The 18,766-nt window shown below is 40.5% G+C and overlaps 1 protein-coding gene across 12 annotated transcripts in view; it reads left to right on the top strand.

The window, feature by feature from the left end:
* Window positions 1-18,766, top strand: part of chd9 (chromodomain helicase DNA binding protein 9) — a 306,991-nt gene that overhangs the window by 139,277 nt on the left and 148,948 nt on the right. For 8 of the 12 annotated variants that reach the window (XM_072518240.1, XM_072518239.1, XM_072518242.1 and 5 more), the window contains one exon: window positions 13,448-13,791. In XM_072518240.1, the coding sequence (XP_072374341.1) occupies window positions 13,448-13,791 (344 nt within the window). Of the gene's footprint in view, window positions 1-11,198; window positions 11,455-11,576; window positions 11,810-13,447; window positions 13,792-18,766 lie in introns of those variants that run through there. The other 4 variants (XM_072518245.1, XM_072518246.1, XM_072518247.1 and 1 more) reach the window with 2 other exon arrangements.

The raw sequence follows: 18,766 nt of genomic DNA on the forward strand, positions 1-18,766 counted from the left end.
AGTAAAGCTGTTGTTCATAAGTCTCAGGACTCCAGACTACAATCTTTCTTCTCTTGTCAATTGTTCCTTCACTCATATTTTCTCTTTTGTTGCTAATTAGCTAAACAGCGAATTTGAATTTCCTGTCTGCATGCATAATTTAATATCTGTAATAAGATAGGGATGAAAGAGGAGCCCATCATGTTTGTAAGCAAGAGTGTGAACTCAAGATTGGGGTTCTAAATGTCAGGAATGATGTGCATATGTAGTTTTACCTCTTGCCAAATCCACCATGGGCACAATAAAATCAGTTTTCCATTTCCTCCGTCCAGAGACCTTTTATTCATGGTTGGCTAGTTGGATCATGGGTTAAAAAGAAGGGCAATTTTAGTTGGCTTGATGGCCATTTTAAATGCATCATCTCCTTTTTGCGTTACTGGTCATTTTCACCAGAATGTTGGTGTTTAGAGGGTTAAATTATGAGGGCAAGCTGCATAGGCTTGGTTCATACTCCTCAAGTATAGAAGATTGAGGGATGATCTGATTGAGGTGTTTCAAAGATTCGAATGGATAGATGTAGGAAAATTACGATGCTTACTGTAACAAAAGACAAAGCTCTATTGATGAAACTCTATCTTTGTCGGCAACAGATACTTTAATCACAAAACAGAAAATGTCTCCACTTTTATTCTAGCACACCACTGGCCTTTTAAGTGGACATTCAATTCTCTTGCAATCAGTCCGAAGCGATTTTTGGCACCCAAAGGTTTACTGCTGGTTCTTTTTCTTTCTCACCTGCTAATTTCTAACCCACCAGAACTGTCTTTCATAGTAGAGTGTTACTGGGGATCCTTCCTCCAGTGCACTCTAGGCAAATCTTCTAGCTTTGTTTTAACTCTCCTGAATTTGGTCTTTTCGATCTGAGCATGCATTTCCATCTGCATTACATCACAGAGTTTTCCAGGTACCTTAGAAACCTTTACTCTCTCAAAACCCATTTTTGTGGCAACGTGAATCACCTGGGCCTCGTGTCCAGGTAGAGATGCTACCAACTCTTTCATGCTGAAAATAACTGGAGAGTTTAAAGCACAACCGTTTACAACCGGACATTCTCAATACTTCTCTGAATGTTCACATTCTTTCCTTTTAACATACAGGCTGCTGTCATTGTCTCCAAATGGAAACACCGTGCATCTTTTCCCCAGTATAAGACACTTGGGGGTAATGGAGGGGGGGGGGGGGGCTATAATATCTAAAAATCAAACCAGCCAGGCTTATTGCCAGCCAAGCAGACTTCACAGGCCACATGGCCTAAATCATTTTGCCTTGACTGAAAGACACTTTCCTTTAGCAATCATATAACCTCATATTGAAATTAGAGCTAGCAATTTAGGAGGAAAATCAGTCACCACTTTTCTCATAAAGGTTATTGAAAATCTGGAACTCTTTCCCCAAACAGTTGTGGATGCGGGGACAATTGCAACTTGCAATACAAAGATCAATAATTTTTTTTTCTTAGATAAAGGCTTCAAGGGACATGAAGCTAAAATTAACAGAATTGAGGCACTGATCAGCCATGGCCGAATTGAACAGCGGAATGAGCTGAATCGCCTACTCTAGTTCCCATGTTACCTTTCCTGGTTCTGCAGTTAATCTGATGTTCTGAGGAACTGACTGGGTTATATTAGGGAGAAGTATTTTTCATAGAACATGCAATTCTAATTGTCCATAATTGTAATTCATTTTCTTGTCAACTTTGAATTTTTGGTCATTAAATTATGAGTTTTTGTTTGCAAAATATAACTTGAGAGAGACCATGCTGTTTCTAACTAGGAATAGCAAACCACAGTATTACATTGGAACAGTGTTGAGGTAGTTACTTTCATTATATTAAGGATTTCTCTGCGTGGAATAGAGGTATTCCTTTCCAGTTATGCATTGTTTTTCTGGGCTGTTTTTGATTTGTTTGCTATTGGCAGATTTGCTTGTGCAGAAATAGTTACATTTACTAGGTCTTGAATGAACTTTTTAATGCATTGGTTTAAATAGTCGCTGATCCACCAAAATGTGTATTAACTAATTTGTAAAAGCACAGTGGTTAACAAACTTGCTGATACACTTGGACCGATGGGAGAGTCTGATCTGTCAGCAGATTTAAATGCTGGCTGAAAGAACTGATGCCGTTTAGCACTTTCAAGGTCCAATCACAATGAGAACACTAAATACAGTGCTGCATTTAGAATGACTCCTAAGCAGCTACAAATGTGGTACTTCACATTCAAGTGCAAACATCTACCATCTGTACATTACACTGCATTAAAAATGTTGTGATGATGTAGAAACCCTGCACAATTCTTCAAAAAATAATTATTGATGCTGTTAATTTTTTTTTTGAGTTTTCAGTTCATTAAAGCTTCTTTCTCAAACCAAGATGGTACATAGCTAACCTTGTGAATGCTGTATATTTTCTTTTTAAAAAAAAACCTAGAAGTTAATGTGGTGCATATTCAGTTTCAAATCTGTTAATGAGTATTTTATAGTTGCTTTGTAGTACGAAATGTGAACGCTGCTGAAAAAAGAGATCTACTGTTGAAGCTTTTTATATTGTACTCACCAGGACCGAAGAGTCTCATATGTCAAAGGGAACAACAATTTATACTGCATAGAAAGGGTGCTGGTCGGTTGGCAAGTGGACTCTGGCCGAAGCGTTGCCAGGTGGAATGCCCTAGAGAACTTTGTCCCCCAAGTTCTGTTTTGTTGAAAAAGCTGCAATGCCTGAACAAATTCTTACTGTTTGCAAAGGATAGGACTCTACGTATAAATATATGTATCGTCTTTCACGCAAAATTGAGCCATATTGCGAGCACAACTGATCATTTTAAATTGATTGTGAGTATAATTGCTAGCCCAACACTCGTATGCAATCTCTCTTCCAACTTACTTTTTTGATCAAGTATTCTGGTCATTTTCACTAATAGGTCCTCGTGTGGCTTATGTCAAATTTTGTTGATAATGCTCTTTGAAGCATCTTGTGGCAATTTACTGCATTAAAGGTGTTGTATGAATTTAGATTGTTGCTGCGGTTCAACTAGTGACTTCACTCGATGCCAAATTGCTTTGGATTTGAACTTGACGTTTTAGATAGATTGAGTAAACTTGCTCACAATATAAAAAGACATAGTAAAAGTTTCTACAAATATATAAAACAAAAAAGAGTGGCTAAGGTAAATATTGGTCCTTTAGAGGATGAGTAGGGAGATTTAATAATAGGAGATGAGGAAATGGCTGAGGAACGGAACAGCCTTTTGGTCGGTCTTCACAGTGGAAGACACAAATAACATGCCAGTGACTGATGGAAATGAGGCTATGACAGGTGAGGACCTTGAGACGATTGTTATCACGAAGCAGGTAGTAATGGGAAAGCTAATGGGGCTAAATGTAGATAAGTCTCCTGGCCCTGATGGAATGCATCCCAGAGTGCTAAAAGAGATGGCTAGGGAAATTGCAAATGTACTGGTGATAATTTACCAAAATTCACTAGACTCTGGGGTGGTCCTGGCGGATTGAAAATTAGCAAACGTGACACCACTGTTTAAAAAAGGAGGTAGGCAGAAAGCGTGTAATTGTAGGCCAGTTAGCTTAACTTCAGTGGTAGGGAAGATACTGGAATCTATCATCAAGGAAGAAATAGCGAGGCATCTGGATGGGAATTATCCCATTGGACAGACACAGTATGGGTTCATAAAGGGCAGGTCATGCCTAACTAATATAGTGGAATTTTTTGAGGACATTACTAGTGCGGTAGACAAAGGGGAGCCAATGGATGTAGTATATCTGGATTTCCAGAAAGCTTTTGACAAGGTGCCACACAAAAGGTTGCTGCATAAGGTAAAGATGCATGGCGTTAAGGGTAAAGTAGTAGCATGAATAGAGGATTGGTTAATTAATAGAAAGCAAAGAATGGGGATTAATTGGTGTTTCTCTGGTTGGCAATCAGCAGCTAGTGGTGTCCTTCAGGGATCAATGTTGGGCCCACAATTATTCACAATTTACGTAGATGATTTGCAGTTGGGGACCAAGTGCAATGTGTCCAAGTTTGCAGACAACACTAAGATGAGTGGTAACGCAAAAAGTGCAGAGGATACAGGAAGTCTGCAGAGGGATTTGGATTGTTTAAGTGAATGGGCTAGGGTCTGGCAGATGGAATACAATGTTGACAAATGTGAGGTTATCCATTTTGTAGGAATAACAGCAAAAGGGATTATTATTCAAATGATAAAATATTAAAACATGCTGCTGTGCAGAGGGACCTGGGTGTGCTGGTGCATGAGTCACAAAAAGTTGGTTTACAGGTGCAACAGGTGATTAAGAAGGCGAATGTAGTTTTGTTCTTCATTGCTAGAGGGATGGAGTTTAAGACTAGGGAGGTTATGCTGCAACTGTATAAGGCGTTAATGAGGCCACATCTGGAGTATTGTGTTCAGTTTTGGCCTCCTTACCTGAGAAAGGACGCACTGGCACTGGAGGATGTGCAGAGGAGATTCACTAGGTTAATCCCAGAGTTGAGGGGGTTGGATTATGAGGAGAGGTTGAGTAGACTGGAACTGTACTCATTGGAATTTAGAAGGATGCGGGGGGGGATCTGATGGAAAATTATGAAGGGAATAGATGGGATAGATGCGGCAGGTTGTTTCCACTGGCGGGTGAAATCAGAACTAGTGGGCTTAGCCTCAAAATAAGAGGACTGAGTTTAGGAGGAACTTCACCCAAGGGGTTGTGAATCTATGGAATTCCCTGCCCAGTGACGCAGTTGAGGCTCCTTCATTAAATGTTTTCAAGATAAAGATAGATAGTTTTTTGAAGAATAAATAAATAAAGGGTTATGGTGTTCGGGCAGGAAAGTGGAGCTGAGTCCACAAAAAAAATCAGCCATGATCTCATTGAATGGCGGAGCAGGCTCGAGGGGCCAGATGGCCTACTCCTCCTAGTTTTTATGTTCAGTTGGAGTGACTTCTTCAACCACTGGGATGTTTGTAATTTTGAACGTGTGTATGAGAAATAAACTGCCTTTTTTATAATACACACTTCTGCTTCTAATTTGTATGTTTGTAAGTCAATCGGCCCCTCGAGCCTGCTCCGCCATTCAATGAGGTCATGGCTGATCTGATTGTGGTCTCAACTTGACATTCCTCCCTATCCCCGATAACGTTAGACTTGTTTGTTAGTCAAGAGTCTATCTCCCTCTGCCATAAAAATGTTCAATGACCCTGCCTCCCCTGCCCCCTTAGGAAGAGAGTTACTAAGACTCATCACCCTCAGAGAGAAAAAATAATCTCCTCCATCTTAAGTGGGAGACCCTTATTTTTAAACCAAGTTCCAGGCTATCCCATAAGGGAAAATATCCTTTCAGCATCCACCTCCACCCTGTCAAGTCCTCTCAGGATCTTGAATATTTCAATAGGATCACTTCTCATTCTTCTAAACACCAATGGCTAAAGGCCCAGTCTGTCCAAACTTCCCTCATAAGCTAACAGCAGCCCCCCCACCCCCCACCCCCCCATCACCACTTTCCCAGGAGTCAGTCAAATGAACCTTCTCTGAACTGCTTACGAACATACATACAAAGTAGGAGCAGAAGTAGGCCATTCAGCCCCTCGAGCCTACTCCACCATTTATTGAGATCATGGCTGATCTGTTCGTGTTGCTTATACCACATTCCCATCTATCTTTGATAACCTTCTACTTCCACCTTAAAAATATTCAATGACCTTGCCTCCACCGCTTTCTGAGACCGAGCGTTCCAAAGTTGGACAACCCCCAGAGAAAGAAATTCTCCTCTCTCTCCTGAAAGGACAGGTGCGTTGTCTGAACAGATTCTTGCTGTTTGCCAAGGACAAGGCTCTGGAAAACAGTGCCGTCCTAGTTCTGGACAAGAGAAACATCCTTTCCACATCCGCTTTGTCAAAACCGTTCAGGATCTTGTACACTTTAATCGAGTCACCCTGCCGCTTCCAAACTCCAGTGGAAATGAGCCCAGTCGGTCCAACCTGGCCTCGTATGACAACCCGCCCACTCCCAGTATCAATCTAGTAAACGTCCTCTGATCTGCCTCTAATGCATTTATATCCTTTGTTAAATACGAAGGTGAAAACTGCACATTTATATCGCGTTTATATCCTTTCTTTAAGTAAGGAAACCATAGCGGTGCTGGCTAGATGTGGTCTCATCAATGCCCTGTACAACTGTAGAAAAGCATCACTACTTTTAAATTCCATTCCCCTTTCAGTAAACACCACCATCCAATTTGCCTTCCTAATCACTTGCTGGACCTACATACTAATGTTTCCTGATTCATGTAGCAGGACACCGGGGGCAGCATGGTGGTTAGCATTCCTGGCTCATAGCTTTAGAGATCCGGGTTTGATTCCGACCTTGGGTGTCTGTCTATGTGGACTTTGCACTTTCCCCCGTGTCTGCGTAAGCTTCCTCCAGGTGCTCCGGTTTCCTCCCACAATCCAAATATGTGCAGGTTAGGTGGATTTGTCGTGATAAATTGTCCCTCGGTGGGGTTATAAGGATAGGTTGGGGGATTGGGCCGAGGTAGGGTGCTCTTTCAGAGGTCGTTGCAGCCTCCTTCGACTCCTGTCGAATGGCCTCCTTCTGTACGGAGGGATCCTATGACACCCAGATTCCTTTGTACCCCAGAATTCTGCATTCTTTCATTTAAATAATATGTTGCTTTTCCATTCTTCCTGTACAAGTTCACATTCTCCCACGTTATACTCCTTCTGACAAATTTTTGCCCATGCACTTAAACCTATCTGTATTCCTTTGCAGACTCTGTATGCCTTCAGAGCTTATTTTCCTAATTATCAATTTCAGCAAATTTAGCAACCGTACTTTTGGTCCCTTCATCCAACTCATTGATATAAATTGTAAATAGTTCAGGCCCTCGCACTCCACTCGCTTTGGCACTCCACTTGTCACATCTTGCGAACCAAAATGACCCATTGATGCCCAATCTTCTATCCATGCCAATATGACATCCCTTACACTGTGGGTGTCCATTCTGCACAGTAATCAATGATGAGGCACACCGTCAAATGTCATCCATAAATACAAGCACAGCACACCCACAGGTTCCCCTCTATCTATGTTGCTTACTCTTACCTCAAAGAACTCCAACAATTTCCCTTTCACAAAACCAGTGCCTCATTATAACCTCCTTAATAATAGAGCCCAGTGTCTTCCCCTTGGCAAGTTAAGATTTTCTTCTGCATCCACCATGTTTGTTCCTGGACCTATACTTCTTTTCCTGTCTCCACCCTCACCCCCAGACTCCTATGTTTCTGTATTCTAGCAATATTGCCGAGGGAAAACAAGCATAGTAAGTAGAATATGGAATTTGTCGCTCACTGTGAGACGAGTAAAATGCTGAAATTTTGTGCCGTCTGGTTTGGCCTGACTAAGCAGGCCAGGAAACCGATGGAATAGGTACAGCTGAATGGCTTGCTAGGCTATCAGAGGGCATTTACGAATCAGCGGCCGCATTGCTGAAGATCTGGAGTCACCAGATAGGTATTTGCATCAATCGACAATAGTTTTGTGATGACCATAACTGGGACTAGCTTCCAATTCCAAATTTAATTAATTAATTGAATTTAAATTCCACCAACTGCCATAGTGGGATTTGGCCAGTGTCTGCAGGGCATTAGACTGGGCCTCTGGATTGTCAGTGAAATGCAACTACAACTGTACCAACAGCTCCCTCTTGGAACTCCCTCCCTAATAGCACAGTGGGTTTACCTCCACCACCTGGACTGCAGAGGTTCAGGAATGCAGCTCACTGCCACTTTCTCGAAGGCAATTGGGGTTGGGCAACAAATATTGACCTGAATGCCAGCGATGCCACATTCATGAAAGAATACATAAAGGTGACAAGAATATGAAGCTTTTGGTGAGTTTGAAACGCATTGTGTTGTATTTCAATAGGGAGAAATTTAGCAGTCAGTATCTCTGCTGCTTCAATCCTCATGCATTATGGTGCAGTTTACGTGTCCATTGTTTCCTTTGTTCACCATCTTAAATACGATAAGTATTTATAACTGGTCCTTCTTTAAAAGAAAAACCACTATGAACACTAAAGGGGATATTAATGTGGGAATGGGGTTGTTTTCACCACTTTCCTTTTCCCTTTTAAGTTGGCTTTAGTTTTCTCCCGAGGAAAAGTAAATTACTTAAGGCCAAGCACTTGTTGGGGTGTCCTCTTTCTAGTGGCTCAGATACGGAATAGATTGGCATAAAATGAGTTTTGAACCATCAAAGACATTACTTTAACAACTGAGAAACAGGAATTTTGCAACATGCTTGTGGTACCCTGCTAGTCACTGCTTGCCAACCTATTTCTGTTTCTGTCGATGAACTAATCCTCAGTCTGAGCTAATAAATTACCTCCAACCCCATGAACCCAAATTTTTGTGTAATAGCCTCCTGTGCCACACTTGTATCGATTGCTTGTTGGGAATCCAGATGCACTGCATCCATTAGTTCTCCCTTATCTAGCCAGTTCAACATCGAAGCACTAATTGATCCGTCAAATATTATTTCCTTTTCATAAATTGCTGTTGACTGTGCACAATCATATGATTTTTAAGCATCCTGTTATCATGCCCCTAATAATAGGTTCTAGTTTTGTTGCTTTTTACTGCTACGTTGTCAGTCTAACTGGCTTATAGTACCCAGTTTTCTTGCTTCCTCCTTTCTTGAACAATATGGGATTACATTTGCTACCTTCCAACCCATGGAGACTGTTCTGGTATCTGTTGAATTCTGCAAGATCAAAACCAATACAAGCACTATCTCTGTAGTCACCTCTTAAAATCCAAAGATCAGACCATCCGGTCCAGTTTTGTTGACTTTTAACTCCATTAATTTTTTTATTAGTACAGATTTCTTTTAAATTGCTCATCCTCACAAGGCCAGTGGTCCCCACTATTTCCAGAATATTTTTGTGCCACCTTCGGTGAAGGAGGTGCAAAATGTTTGTTTAATGTCTCGACTGTTTCCTTATTTCCCATTGTAATTTCTCTTTGTTTCTTCCTCTAATGGGTCCATGTTTACTTTTGCTAATCTCTTTGTATTTGCATTATGGCATTTGCACTTTCATGTTTCTTGCTAATGTACACCCTCATTCTCCCTTCCTTTTTTCATTAATTTCCTGGTGATCCTTGAAATTCTGAAATCCTTCCAATCTTGCTACTCCTCGTTAGCACCATTAAAGTCCCAGCAAAATTAATTCAATAATTCTAACAATAACAATGGTTTTTTTAGTGGGCACGAGGAAGTGTTCTGTTAAATTCCTGTTTCTCATTGTCGGGCACTTACATTTTTTGGATGCCGATTCTTTGAAACTTGCCATTTTATGTCAATCCATCCGGTATTTAAGCCATTGTAAAGAGGGTGCCCAATGGCTTGTTCCTTGTGGGCTTCACTTTAGTACTAAATTGAGTTTAACATTTGTATTTAATTCATTCCATACTTGTTAACTTTTATATTTAGGAAAACCACTGGTCTGTTCAGCATTGGTCAAAAATACACTTTGAATAAATATCATTAAAGTGACTTGCCCTGCATGGTGTCATGTCCATTGGAAGGAGACGACACACAGCAGTGAAATTCTAATTTTAAAAGGTGTAGGGTTTGGTGAATGCGTTTAATCAACAGTCTGAGGCAATACTAGAGAGGATAACTAGCACGAACAATATTACAGAATTAATCCAAGTGTCCAGATTCTTAGAGGGAAATCAATCACATTTTACTTTCACAGGGGCGGTTTAAAAATGAACAAAAATTAATTTACTAAAACTTTAGGTGCCAGGTCCTAAGGATGTCTCGCTTTTGAAAGTAATGTTTTTTTTTAGCTTTAGTTATGTCATTTAAGGCTGTTTTGAGGTTAGGCGGCCACTTCTCTGTGTGGCCTTGCTGTGTTTGCAAACTGCGCCAGCTGCTGGCACGTGAAGTGATATTCTCAAAATTGCTTTTCCAAATTACTGGCCAACCCCTCCCCTCCAGGAGATGCCAGCCTCCTTGTTGTGGTACATTTTCCATATGCCTGACACTCTGGTGTCCCTACTTTTGACCAGAGCTCAGGGGTTAACCTTGACAGTGGCTACCGCAAGTCACCTGGTCTTGAACTTCTCCAGTCTTCTCACACACTTGCTTCCATTTGGAGATCTCTACGGGCAGATCAGGATTGAGGATGGTATCCCCTTTCTCCTCCTCCCTCCAAATCTTAACCTGACCAATTGTAACACTTCACTTGCATTGTTTAACATGTTGCAGACTGGACACCGAACTTGGGAGCTGTGTAGCTTACACCGGTGGAGACCGCCAAGGCTTGCACAAAATAATAGGTGTAGTCTTTCTATAGCTTTTAATTCCCTAAACTGTCACTGATTTTGCTAAAAATATACAGCAACCTTTTTAAAATAGCTAAAGATTCTGTGATATTGTCACTGTTTGCCAATGACAACAAGGGCTGATGTGCAACAAGATCGGCTTTGAACTTTAAAAAAAAGCACCGAAAGCCATTAAATGGGGTTAAAATGTTAAACAATATTCTGTGCATCATCCATTATACTTAACGAATACATTATTACAAGAGCAGCAATTAAAATATAATTTCCTTGGCCAAAAGTGTAAAATTGCGATATTTCCATTCATGCGAACTGAGTTTCTGCCAGTCTGCTGTCTAATTTTGACCCCATTTAATGAAAATAACAAAAGACTGCAATTAATTTTGTATTCCTGTTCGGTGGATAAGTTTATTTTGAGATCTTTGCTGGTATATTTCAAAATATGATTTTTCTTATCATATAAAATGTTCTTATTGATGCCATAAATGTCAGAGGAACAGGTGTAAGCTTACAGAAAAAGGATTTAGCCGTTGCGATATAAAGGAGCAAGAGATGCAGATACAACGGTCCTGCGGGATGGGGGTGGGTGGGGGAATTGCATTTAACCTAGTAACAAACAATGGGCAGCACCATCTGCTGGCCCAAATGAACAGAGTCTCGACTGTTATTGAACAACATTTCTATTCATGCTGATGCATTTTCATGCTTTGGTGCATAATTTTACTTAGCTTTATTGGAGACGAGATTTACAAGCCTCTATTTAATTAGACATCCAGAAGTTCTCGTATGCAAACAGGATCTTGCACCATAGTGCGTTGTCTGGATGTGCAGTGATAATGTGTTTGGCAGTATTGATTCAGAGGGAGGGCAAACGTTGATTTTTTAAAAAATCATTTGTTTTTGTGAGGAGAAGCGTGCATCTTCAGTGCAGCACACTAAATAGGCCATTTAGCAGTTATCATTCAATGCCTTCCTCACGAGCAGAGCCGGAGGTGAAAAAGTGGAGGGCTAGCCTTTGTTGAATGATAAAATGGCTTCTATGAGGAGGTCTAGAGGAAGGGTAAGTGAAAGACTGAATAAGTGGGAGGAGGGGTTTGGACTAAAGGCTAATGGGATTGCATAACCTTCTTTTCTACTGGTTGGTGACTGAGTCGCAATGCACCGCCATCTTAGCTGTTCCAGCTTTCTTCAGTATTGTGTTATTTGTTAGCTTAGGCCTAAAGGTGGCATTTGTTCACAATGTTTGAGTGGAGCTGTTTGATTGCCTCTGCCTACCAGTGCTGCAGCGCTGCTGTTAGGCTGATGAAGCATGTGCAGAAATATTATCCAGTGGAGTGCACTGGCATTGGCCTGAAAATCTCTTTGGAAATGCCTGGTGGCAATTTACTTTGCTGTAGTCAGCAGCTCATTTATGGGTGAGAAACACAGACATACTAAGATGTATCTTACTGCTGTATTTAAACGGGAAGCTGTTCAAATTCCTGGAAAGGAGCAGTGGGTAACTGTAGTGTCCTTAATATATTTCAAAATTGGTACTGTAGTAGTATAAACAGCTTGCTTGTTTACAGAGTTCTGTGAATAAAACCATTCTTTGTGCTTATTGACAAGTAGTAAATTAAGAAATTATTAGATATACTAGGAGGCTAATTATCTGTCTTATTTAAAAAAAGGCTCGAATGAGCTTCTCTATGGTTGCATGTACTGTACAGCCTGTTAGAATGCTAACTGTTTTGAGGCAATTATATTTGCTTGTATTTAAACTGATCTAAAAATATGCTCAAATAAAGGGCAGTGGTCATTTATTCAATTGTAGTAGTAAATCCTTTTGTTCTGCTAATTTAGGGGTACACTAGCAAATCATTATTATGTACAGTCATATTGCAAGAATCTACTGAGCAGTTTGTATCTATTTCTGTTTTTGCTGGAATTGTGTTTGCAGAAACGAGAAGTTGTTTAGTTGTGCTATAAACCTGTAATGGTCTCTTGAGAAAATTTGAAGCTGAGAAAAATAAACTGATGTTTATGATTTTTATAGCAGCCTAGTCCATGGTTTAACCTTTTAAACAGCAGTGCGTTTTAACTTGCCATCAATATGTTTCGATGTTTGCGACATTGGGAAAAAAATTCCTCTTTAGCAAAATACGTAAATACATGCATAAAGCACTCGTTCACTGCATGAAGCAAATAGAGGAAATCTTCGATCATTTTGTGTTTTCTTTAAATCTGTATAAATTTGATTTTCTTTACTATATTTGCATTCTGTACTTAAACAGGTAAAAAGTGCAAAATCGGTAAAAGGCTTGTTATGTTTCTTTTGGGGTTTTTTGGGGGGACAGTAATTTTGACTGTGCTGGTTACTTAGTTTTTTGAACAGCCTGATAACTGAGACAGACCCGAGGACCCCATCCATTTCAGAAGGGCCCAGTTTGAATTCCATCTTGAAATGTTCTTTGACCTGACCTACTCTTGGTGACAGAGTTTGCCCGACTATGTACTCCAGCTCAGAAGTGGCAAAACTGTTGGAAACTTCCTGCCCCAGCACACCACCTGCCAGCTGATCATGGAACAGCATTGATAGGAGTCAGAGAGACATCTGTAGCTCACACCCTATATTGTTAAAGACCCCTAATGTGGAAAAAGGCAACATTGAGGAATTCATAATAATGGAGGATTATAGGTCCCCTTAATGACTGACATTGTGACATTGCACTTTAATAGACTTGGGAAATGTATATAAATGTGTTTGAATAGTGAGAGCATAGGGATATTTATCTGTGTTTTGTGCACACATATGCACTTGAAGAATTTTTAAAATACATAAAACTGATCATGAGCAAACAAAAAGTTTTTGTGGTATAAATATATACTTCTCCTACCTTGCAAGGTCTTGCATAAGGGATGATTTTTTTTTTCTGCAATCCATGTATTTTTCCTTTCCCCTTTTTCCAATCTCAATTTAAATTGCACCCGAGTATATATGCTACATCCCAGTAATAGTTTTTTTTTCTTTTGCTGATGTAGGTATAACTAACCTGGATGTACTTTTTTTTCAGCCTCCTTCCTCTCAGACCAGCACTGATGGTTCTAGTCCGCAAACAATGCAAATTGTCAAATTACAGAATGCACAGCTGATGACTGGAAACAAACAGCTGAAAAAGAAGGAAATGCAGAACAAGCAGGAGAAAGCTAATCGCATCATATCGGAAGCAATCGCTAAGGCAAAGGCACGTGGGGAGCAGAATATTCCCCGAGTGGTAAACCCAGCCTGTTTATCCACTGGGTCTGCTCGAAAGGAAGAAAGAAAATCCAGCAAATGCAAAACAAAGCAAAAAGAGAAAGAGTCAAAGAAGTCTAGAACTGGTTTATGTTCTAAGTCAAAGGATAGAACGAAAATAAAGTAAGTTGACCAGCATCTCTGAAATGTGCAAAGCTAATTTTTTTCTACCAACTCAATTGGATTAGGGGCACACATTTTAAACGTTAACCTTAAACTAGACAGTCTCTGTTGCATATGTAAATATTTTGAAATTTTAGCTTTGGAATATTACAAATAGAATTGATGAAATGGTCGATTTTCTCTGTTGCCATTTTCCACGTCCCTAAGTGATGTTCACTTAAAATAATGGAGGAACTTCAAACCCAACTGTTGAACCACTGCTTCCAAGTATCTTAATGAAACCATAGTATCACAGAATGATACAGCCCAGGAATAGGCCAGTTGGCCCATTGTGCCTGAAAGTGCTGTCTAATAGTCCCATTCACCTGCACTTTCTCCATAACCCTGCAAGTACTTCCCCGCAAATATTTTCCAATTTCTTTTTGAATTTATTATTATTTATTCTGCTTCCATTTCAGGTAAATTTTGGCACATATTAAAATTACATGTACCAATAGCAAGCAATAGAATGCTTTTCTGATTTTACACACAATATCAAACATCACATGATCAAGTGTGATATTGGCTATGGCAAAGTAAGACTTGCCTTTCTCTGCCAAAGCAATGTGTTGTAACCACGTCATCGGAAGATCTTCTCCCTACCAACCACACTAATGTGAGGTTTCCCACACTAGCTGCTCTTGTGGCTCGATGTGTGCTGCATATTTACATCCTCTCGGAAACTGTTTTTGAGTCCAAACTCATTTCAGACAGACCCCTTTCAGGAAATGCATTCCAGAGCATAGGAACTTGCTGCGTAAAATAAATAGTTTCTCATTTTGCCTCTGGTAATTACGTTAAATATGTGTCCTCTGGTTACCACCTATTCTGCCACTGGAAACTCTTCTTATTTATCCATCATGATTTGAGCATTTCTGTTAAACTCCCCTTAGCCTTCTCTGCTTTAAGGAGATTGACCCCTGCTTCTCTAATCTCTCCCTTGTAACAAAAGTCCTGAATTCCTGATGCCATTGTAGTAACCCTCCTTTGCACCCTCTCAATGGCCTTGCTGTCTTTCCCAGAGTGTGGTACTCTAAAATCAATTACTTAAACTAAATCGTACCATTGAGGAAGCCCATAATGCTACTGAATATGAATAAACCAAAACATGGTATCAAAACATGGAATCAACTGGTGCTGTTAGACCAAAATAAATGGAAGCAAGGATGGATCAAGACCACAGCCATGTTGATAATTCCTTCAAATGCAGTGGTGTAATCATAGACTTGGATTTAGCATTGCGAGATTTCCTACAGGACAGTGTTAGCATGTTAAAACAAATTTTTAAGAAGTGTTATTTATCCATTCTACCCAGATTGAATATTACCTGGTGCAGAGGGATCTGGGTGTCTCAGTCCATGAATTGCAAAAGGCTAGTGTGCCGGTACAGCACGTAATTAGGAAAGCTAATAGAATGTTATAATTTATTGCGAGGGGAAGTGAATCCAAAAGTAGGGAGGTATTGCTTCAGTTGTACAGAGCATTAGGAGACCACATTTGGAGAACTGTGTACAGTATTGATCTCATTCAAGGAAGGGTGTAATGGGTTGGAAGCTGTTCAGAGAAGAATGCCTATAATGGGCATGTTGTCTTATGAAGAAATGTTGGACAGGCTAGGCTGGGGTTTAGAAGAATAAGAGGCAACTTGATTGAAACATGAAATGAAAATCACTTATTGTCACAAGTAGGCTTCAAATGAAGATCCTGAGCGTGCTCGACAGGATGGATGTGGAGCGGATGTTTGCTCTTGTGAGAGAATACAGAACTAGGAGTCACTGTTTAAAAAATAAGGGGTCACAGGGCAGCAGGTGGTGCAGTGGTTAGCATTGCTGCCTCAGCGCTGAGGTCCCAGGTTTGATCCCAGCACTGGGTTACTGTCCATGTGGCATTTGCATATTCTCCCAGTGTTTGCATGGGTTTCGCTCCCACAACCCAAAGATGTGCCGGGTAGGTGGATTAGCCACGCTAAATATTGCCCCATGATTGGAAAAAATGAATTGAGTACTCTAAAATTTAAATGGAAAAATTTAAAATGGAGACGAGGCAATTTTTACAGTGGATTGAGAGTCTTTGGAACTCTCTTCCTGAAAAGGCGGTGGAAGCAGAATGTTTTTAAGATAGATTCTTGGTAACCGGGGGGTGTTAGGTTATCAGGGGTCAGCAGGTTACAGATTTGAGGTTACTATTGGATCAACCATGATCTTATTGAGGGCCTACTCCTGCACATCGTTTGTATGTTCATATGCGTCTCTGTTGCCTTCTAATTCTTCCAAATGCTGCGAGGAAGAAAAACAGTTCATTGTCTAAATGTGCGGTCTCATAATGTTAAATAAAGGAACACCTAGAGCAGAAGAATGATGGTGGGAGGAGGAAGGACAGGCCTAGATTAACACCCGAGATAAATTTTCATCAACTAAGGAAAGGAAATGTTTAGACAAGCGTTTCACCTCCAATCATGAAATTTGCCTCATTTTCTGTTGGTGCGTTAATAGAAGGAAAATGTGGCGGCTTCCGTTATAAACGTGGGACCACCCTGTTCACAGTTGCTTTTTAACGCTCTCAACGGGTGCTAAAGATGAAATCTACGCCATTATCCTTTCATCTTGGGGACCTGTCTTAGAATTTCAGCTTGGTAACTACGAAGGGGTCTGATTACTTTAAGGACTGTGTATGAAATGAATTTGGCTTTTCTCTCTCTGTTTCCGAGTGGATTTAAATGTACACCACCGATCTAGCCACCAGAGAAGCCTCAGAGTGGTGTGAGAGGAGAAGATCCTTCTGATGTGGTTAAGATGCATTGTTTTACCAGATTACGACCAGGCTTGCTTGATCATTGGAAATATTGTCCTTCAACTTGAAATGTTTTATCCTGGGTGCGCCAAAGTCGGAAAGCATTCTGGTCCTCACTATTGACACATCTAACCTAAATGGAAATATATATTATTATTGAATAAATATGTCATATTAAATACCTGGCATATTAAATGTGTACACGCATGCTAAGGACTTCTCCAATGATGATCAGATTCAGTATACAGTAGTGGATAAATTCCCCTAGTTTAGTTCATCAGACTGTTTTAATAGTTTTCAGCTGTTAAAGTTGAGAACAGTGCTTAAGGGTGGTGCGATGCACTTTTATTTTGCTAATAATTCAGAATTCAACAAGTTATTAAATGCTGATAATTATATAGCTGATTCACCTGGAAATGTTCTTGGATGAAGGCGATGGTTAAAATAGAACAGCAGGGCCATTACTTTATTCAGTTGAACAGTAACAAAGCATTGATTCTGTATAGGATGCCTAAAATATAAGCTGTTGTCTCTGAATGAAATTCTCCATACACCAACGTATTTTGTGTCCTCGATAATCTGAGGGAGCAGGGGTCGGGGACAGTGATTGGCAGAAACGGGAATTACTGTAAGCTTGAATCAGAGCTTTGTGTTTATTTTATTTTTGGTGAATCGCTGTTCTTGAATCAAAAGGATGTCAGTGGTAAGAACTGAAGATCTTGAAAATGAAAATCGCTTATTGTCACAAGTAGGCTTCAAATGAAGTTACTGTGAAAAGCCCCTAGTCGCCACAGTCCAGCGCCTGTTTGGGGAGGCTGGTACGGGAATTGAACTGTGCTGCTGGCCTGCCTTGGTCTGCTTTCAAAGCCAGCGATTTAGCCCTGTGCTAAACAGCCCCGAGACAGTCCACTCTGTCTCATCTCAGTGTCACCCGTTTCCAAATCAGGTTTTGGCTAGGTTAGACGCCTTATAGCTCTTTTGCTCAAAACGAATGTACATACAATGTGTCTCTGAGGATCCCAATTAGCGAGGCTCAGACGCCTCTCAAGAACAAGTTATTTTTAAGTTTTAATTACTGACCAATTATAATCAGAGAAGTGATCTGGCAAACAAACAATGCAATGGTCCAAGTATAAGCAGTTAAAAATGGAGAGGAAATATTTGTCCCCCGATTTCCCCATACATGTCTTGCCCTGGTATCTATACAAGGGTACACTGACGACCTGTTTGGATGTATTTGTGCAGTAAATTCATACTCTTGAGACTTGAGGAGGCAGGACTTGAGGAGGCAGGCAGGTATGGATCGATGGTAGCGCTGATAGATAGAGAGTGCATAGACCCTCTCGTGTTCTTGGAATGGGTCAATTATTTTCCTAATGGGGTGGATCATGTGTGTTCTTGTTGGTATTAACCTGTGGGGGTGCTTTCTGGAGTTGGTCAGAGGAATGAGAATGGGAAGTCAAGAATGTTTGATGTTTTTCGAATTCTTGGAAGAGTCTGTACATCAAGCACTGTACCTTGCCACATGGGTGTGGGCACTGTGAGGTGGAATGCATCTTTTTTGCAGCTATCCATGACTGCTGTGTGGCCAGTGTATGTCTGGTGACGGACATAAACAGTTAACTGACCTCTTGAAACTGAGAAATGGATCCTTTGACGATAACTGCCATACTTCTATGTTCTTGCAAATGCAGCCACATTGGAACTTCATTGTGATGTTGTGGAGATGTTGTGAACTATATGGATAGTGATCAACTTCATCAGGGTGTAAAATGGATGAATAAGTGCCAGATGAAATTGTGAAGTGATACATTTAAGAACAAGGAGATCTATAATTCCCGCTGCCTCGGAAAGGCAGCCAGCAAAATTAAGGACTCCACGCAACCCGGACATACTCTCTTCCTCCACCTTCCGTCAGGAAGAAGATACCAAAGTTTGAGGTCGCGTACTAACCGACTCAAGAACAGCTTCCCTACTGCCATCAGACTTTTGAATGAACCTACCTCGTATTAAGTTGATCTTTTCTCTACACCTTGCTATAACTGTAACATTATATTCTGCAGTCTCTCCTTCCTTTCCTATGTACGGTATGCATTGTTTGTACAGCATGCAAGAAACAATACTTTTCACTGTATACTAATACACG

This window comes from Scyliorhinus torazame, chromosome 10 (assembly GCF_047496885.1).
Source record: "Scyliorhinus torazame isolate Kashiwa2021f chromosome 10, sScyTor2.1, whole genome shotgun sequence".
Classification (NCBI taxonomy): Eukaryota; Metazoa; Chordata; class Chondrichthyes; order Carcharhiniformes; family Scyliorhinidae; genus Scyliorhinus; species Scyliorhinus torazame.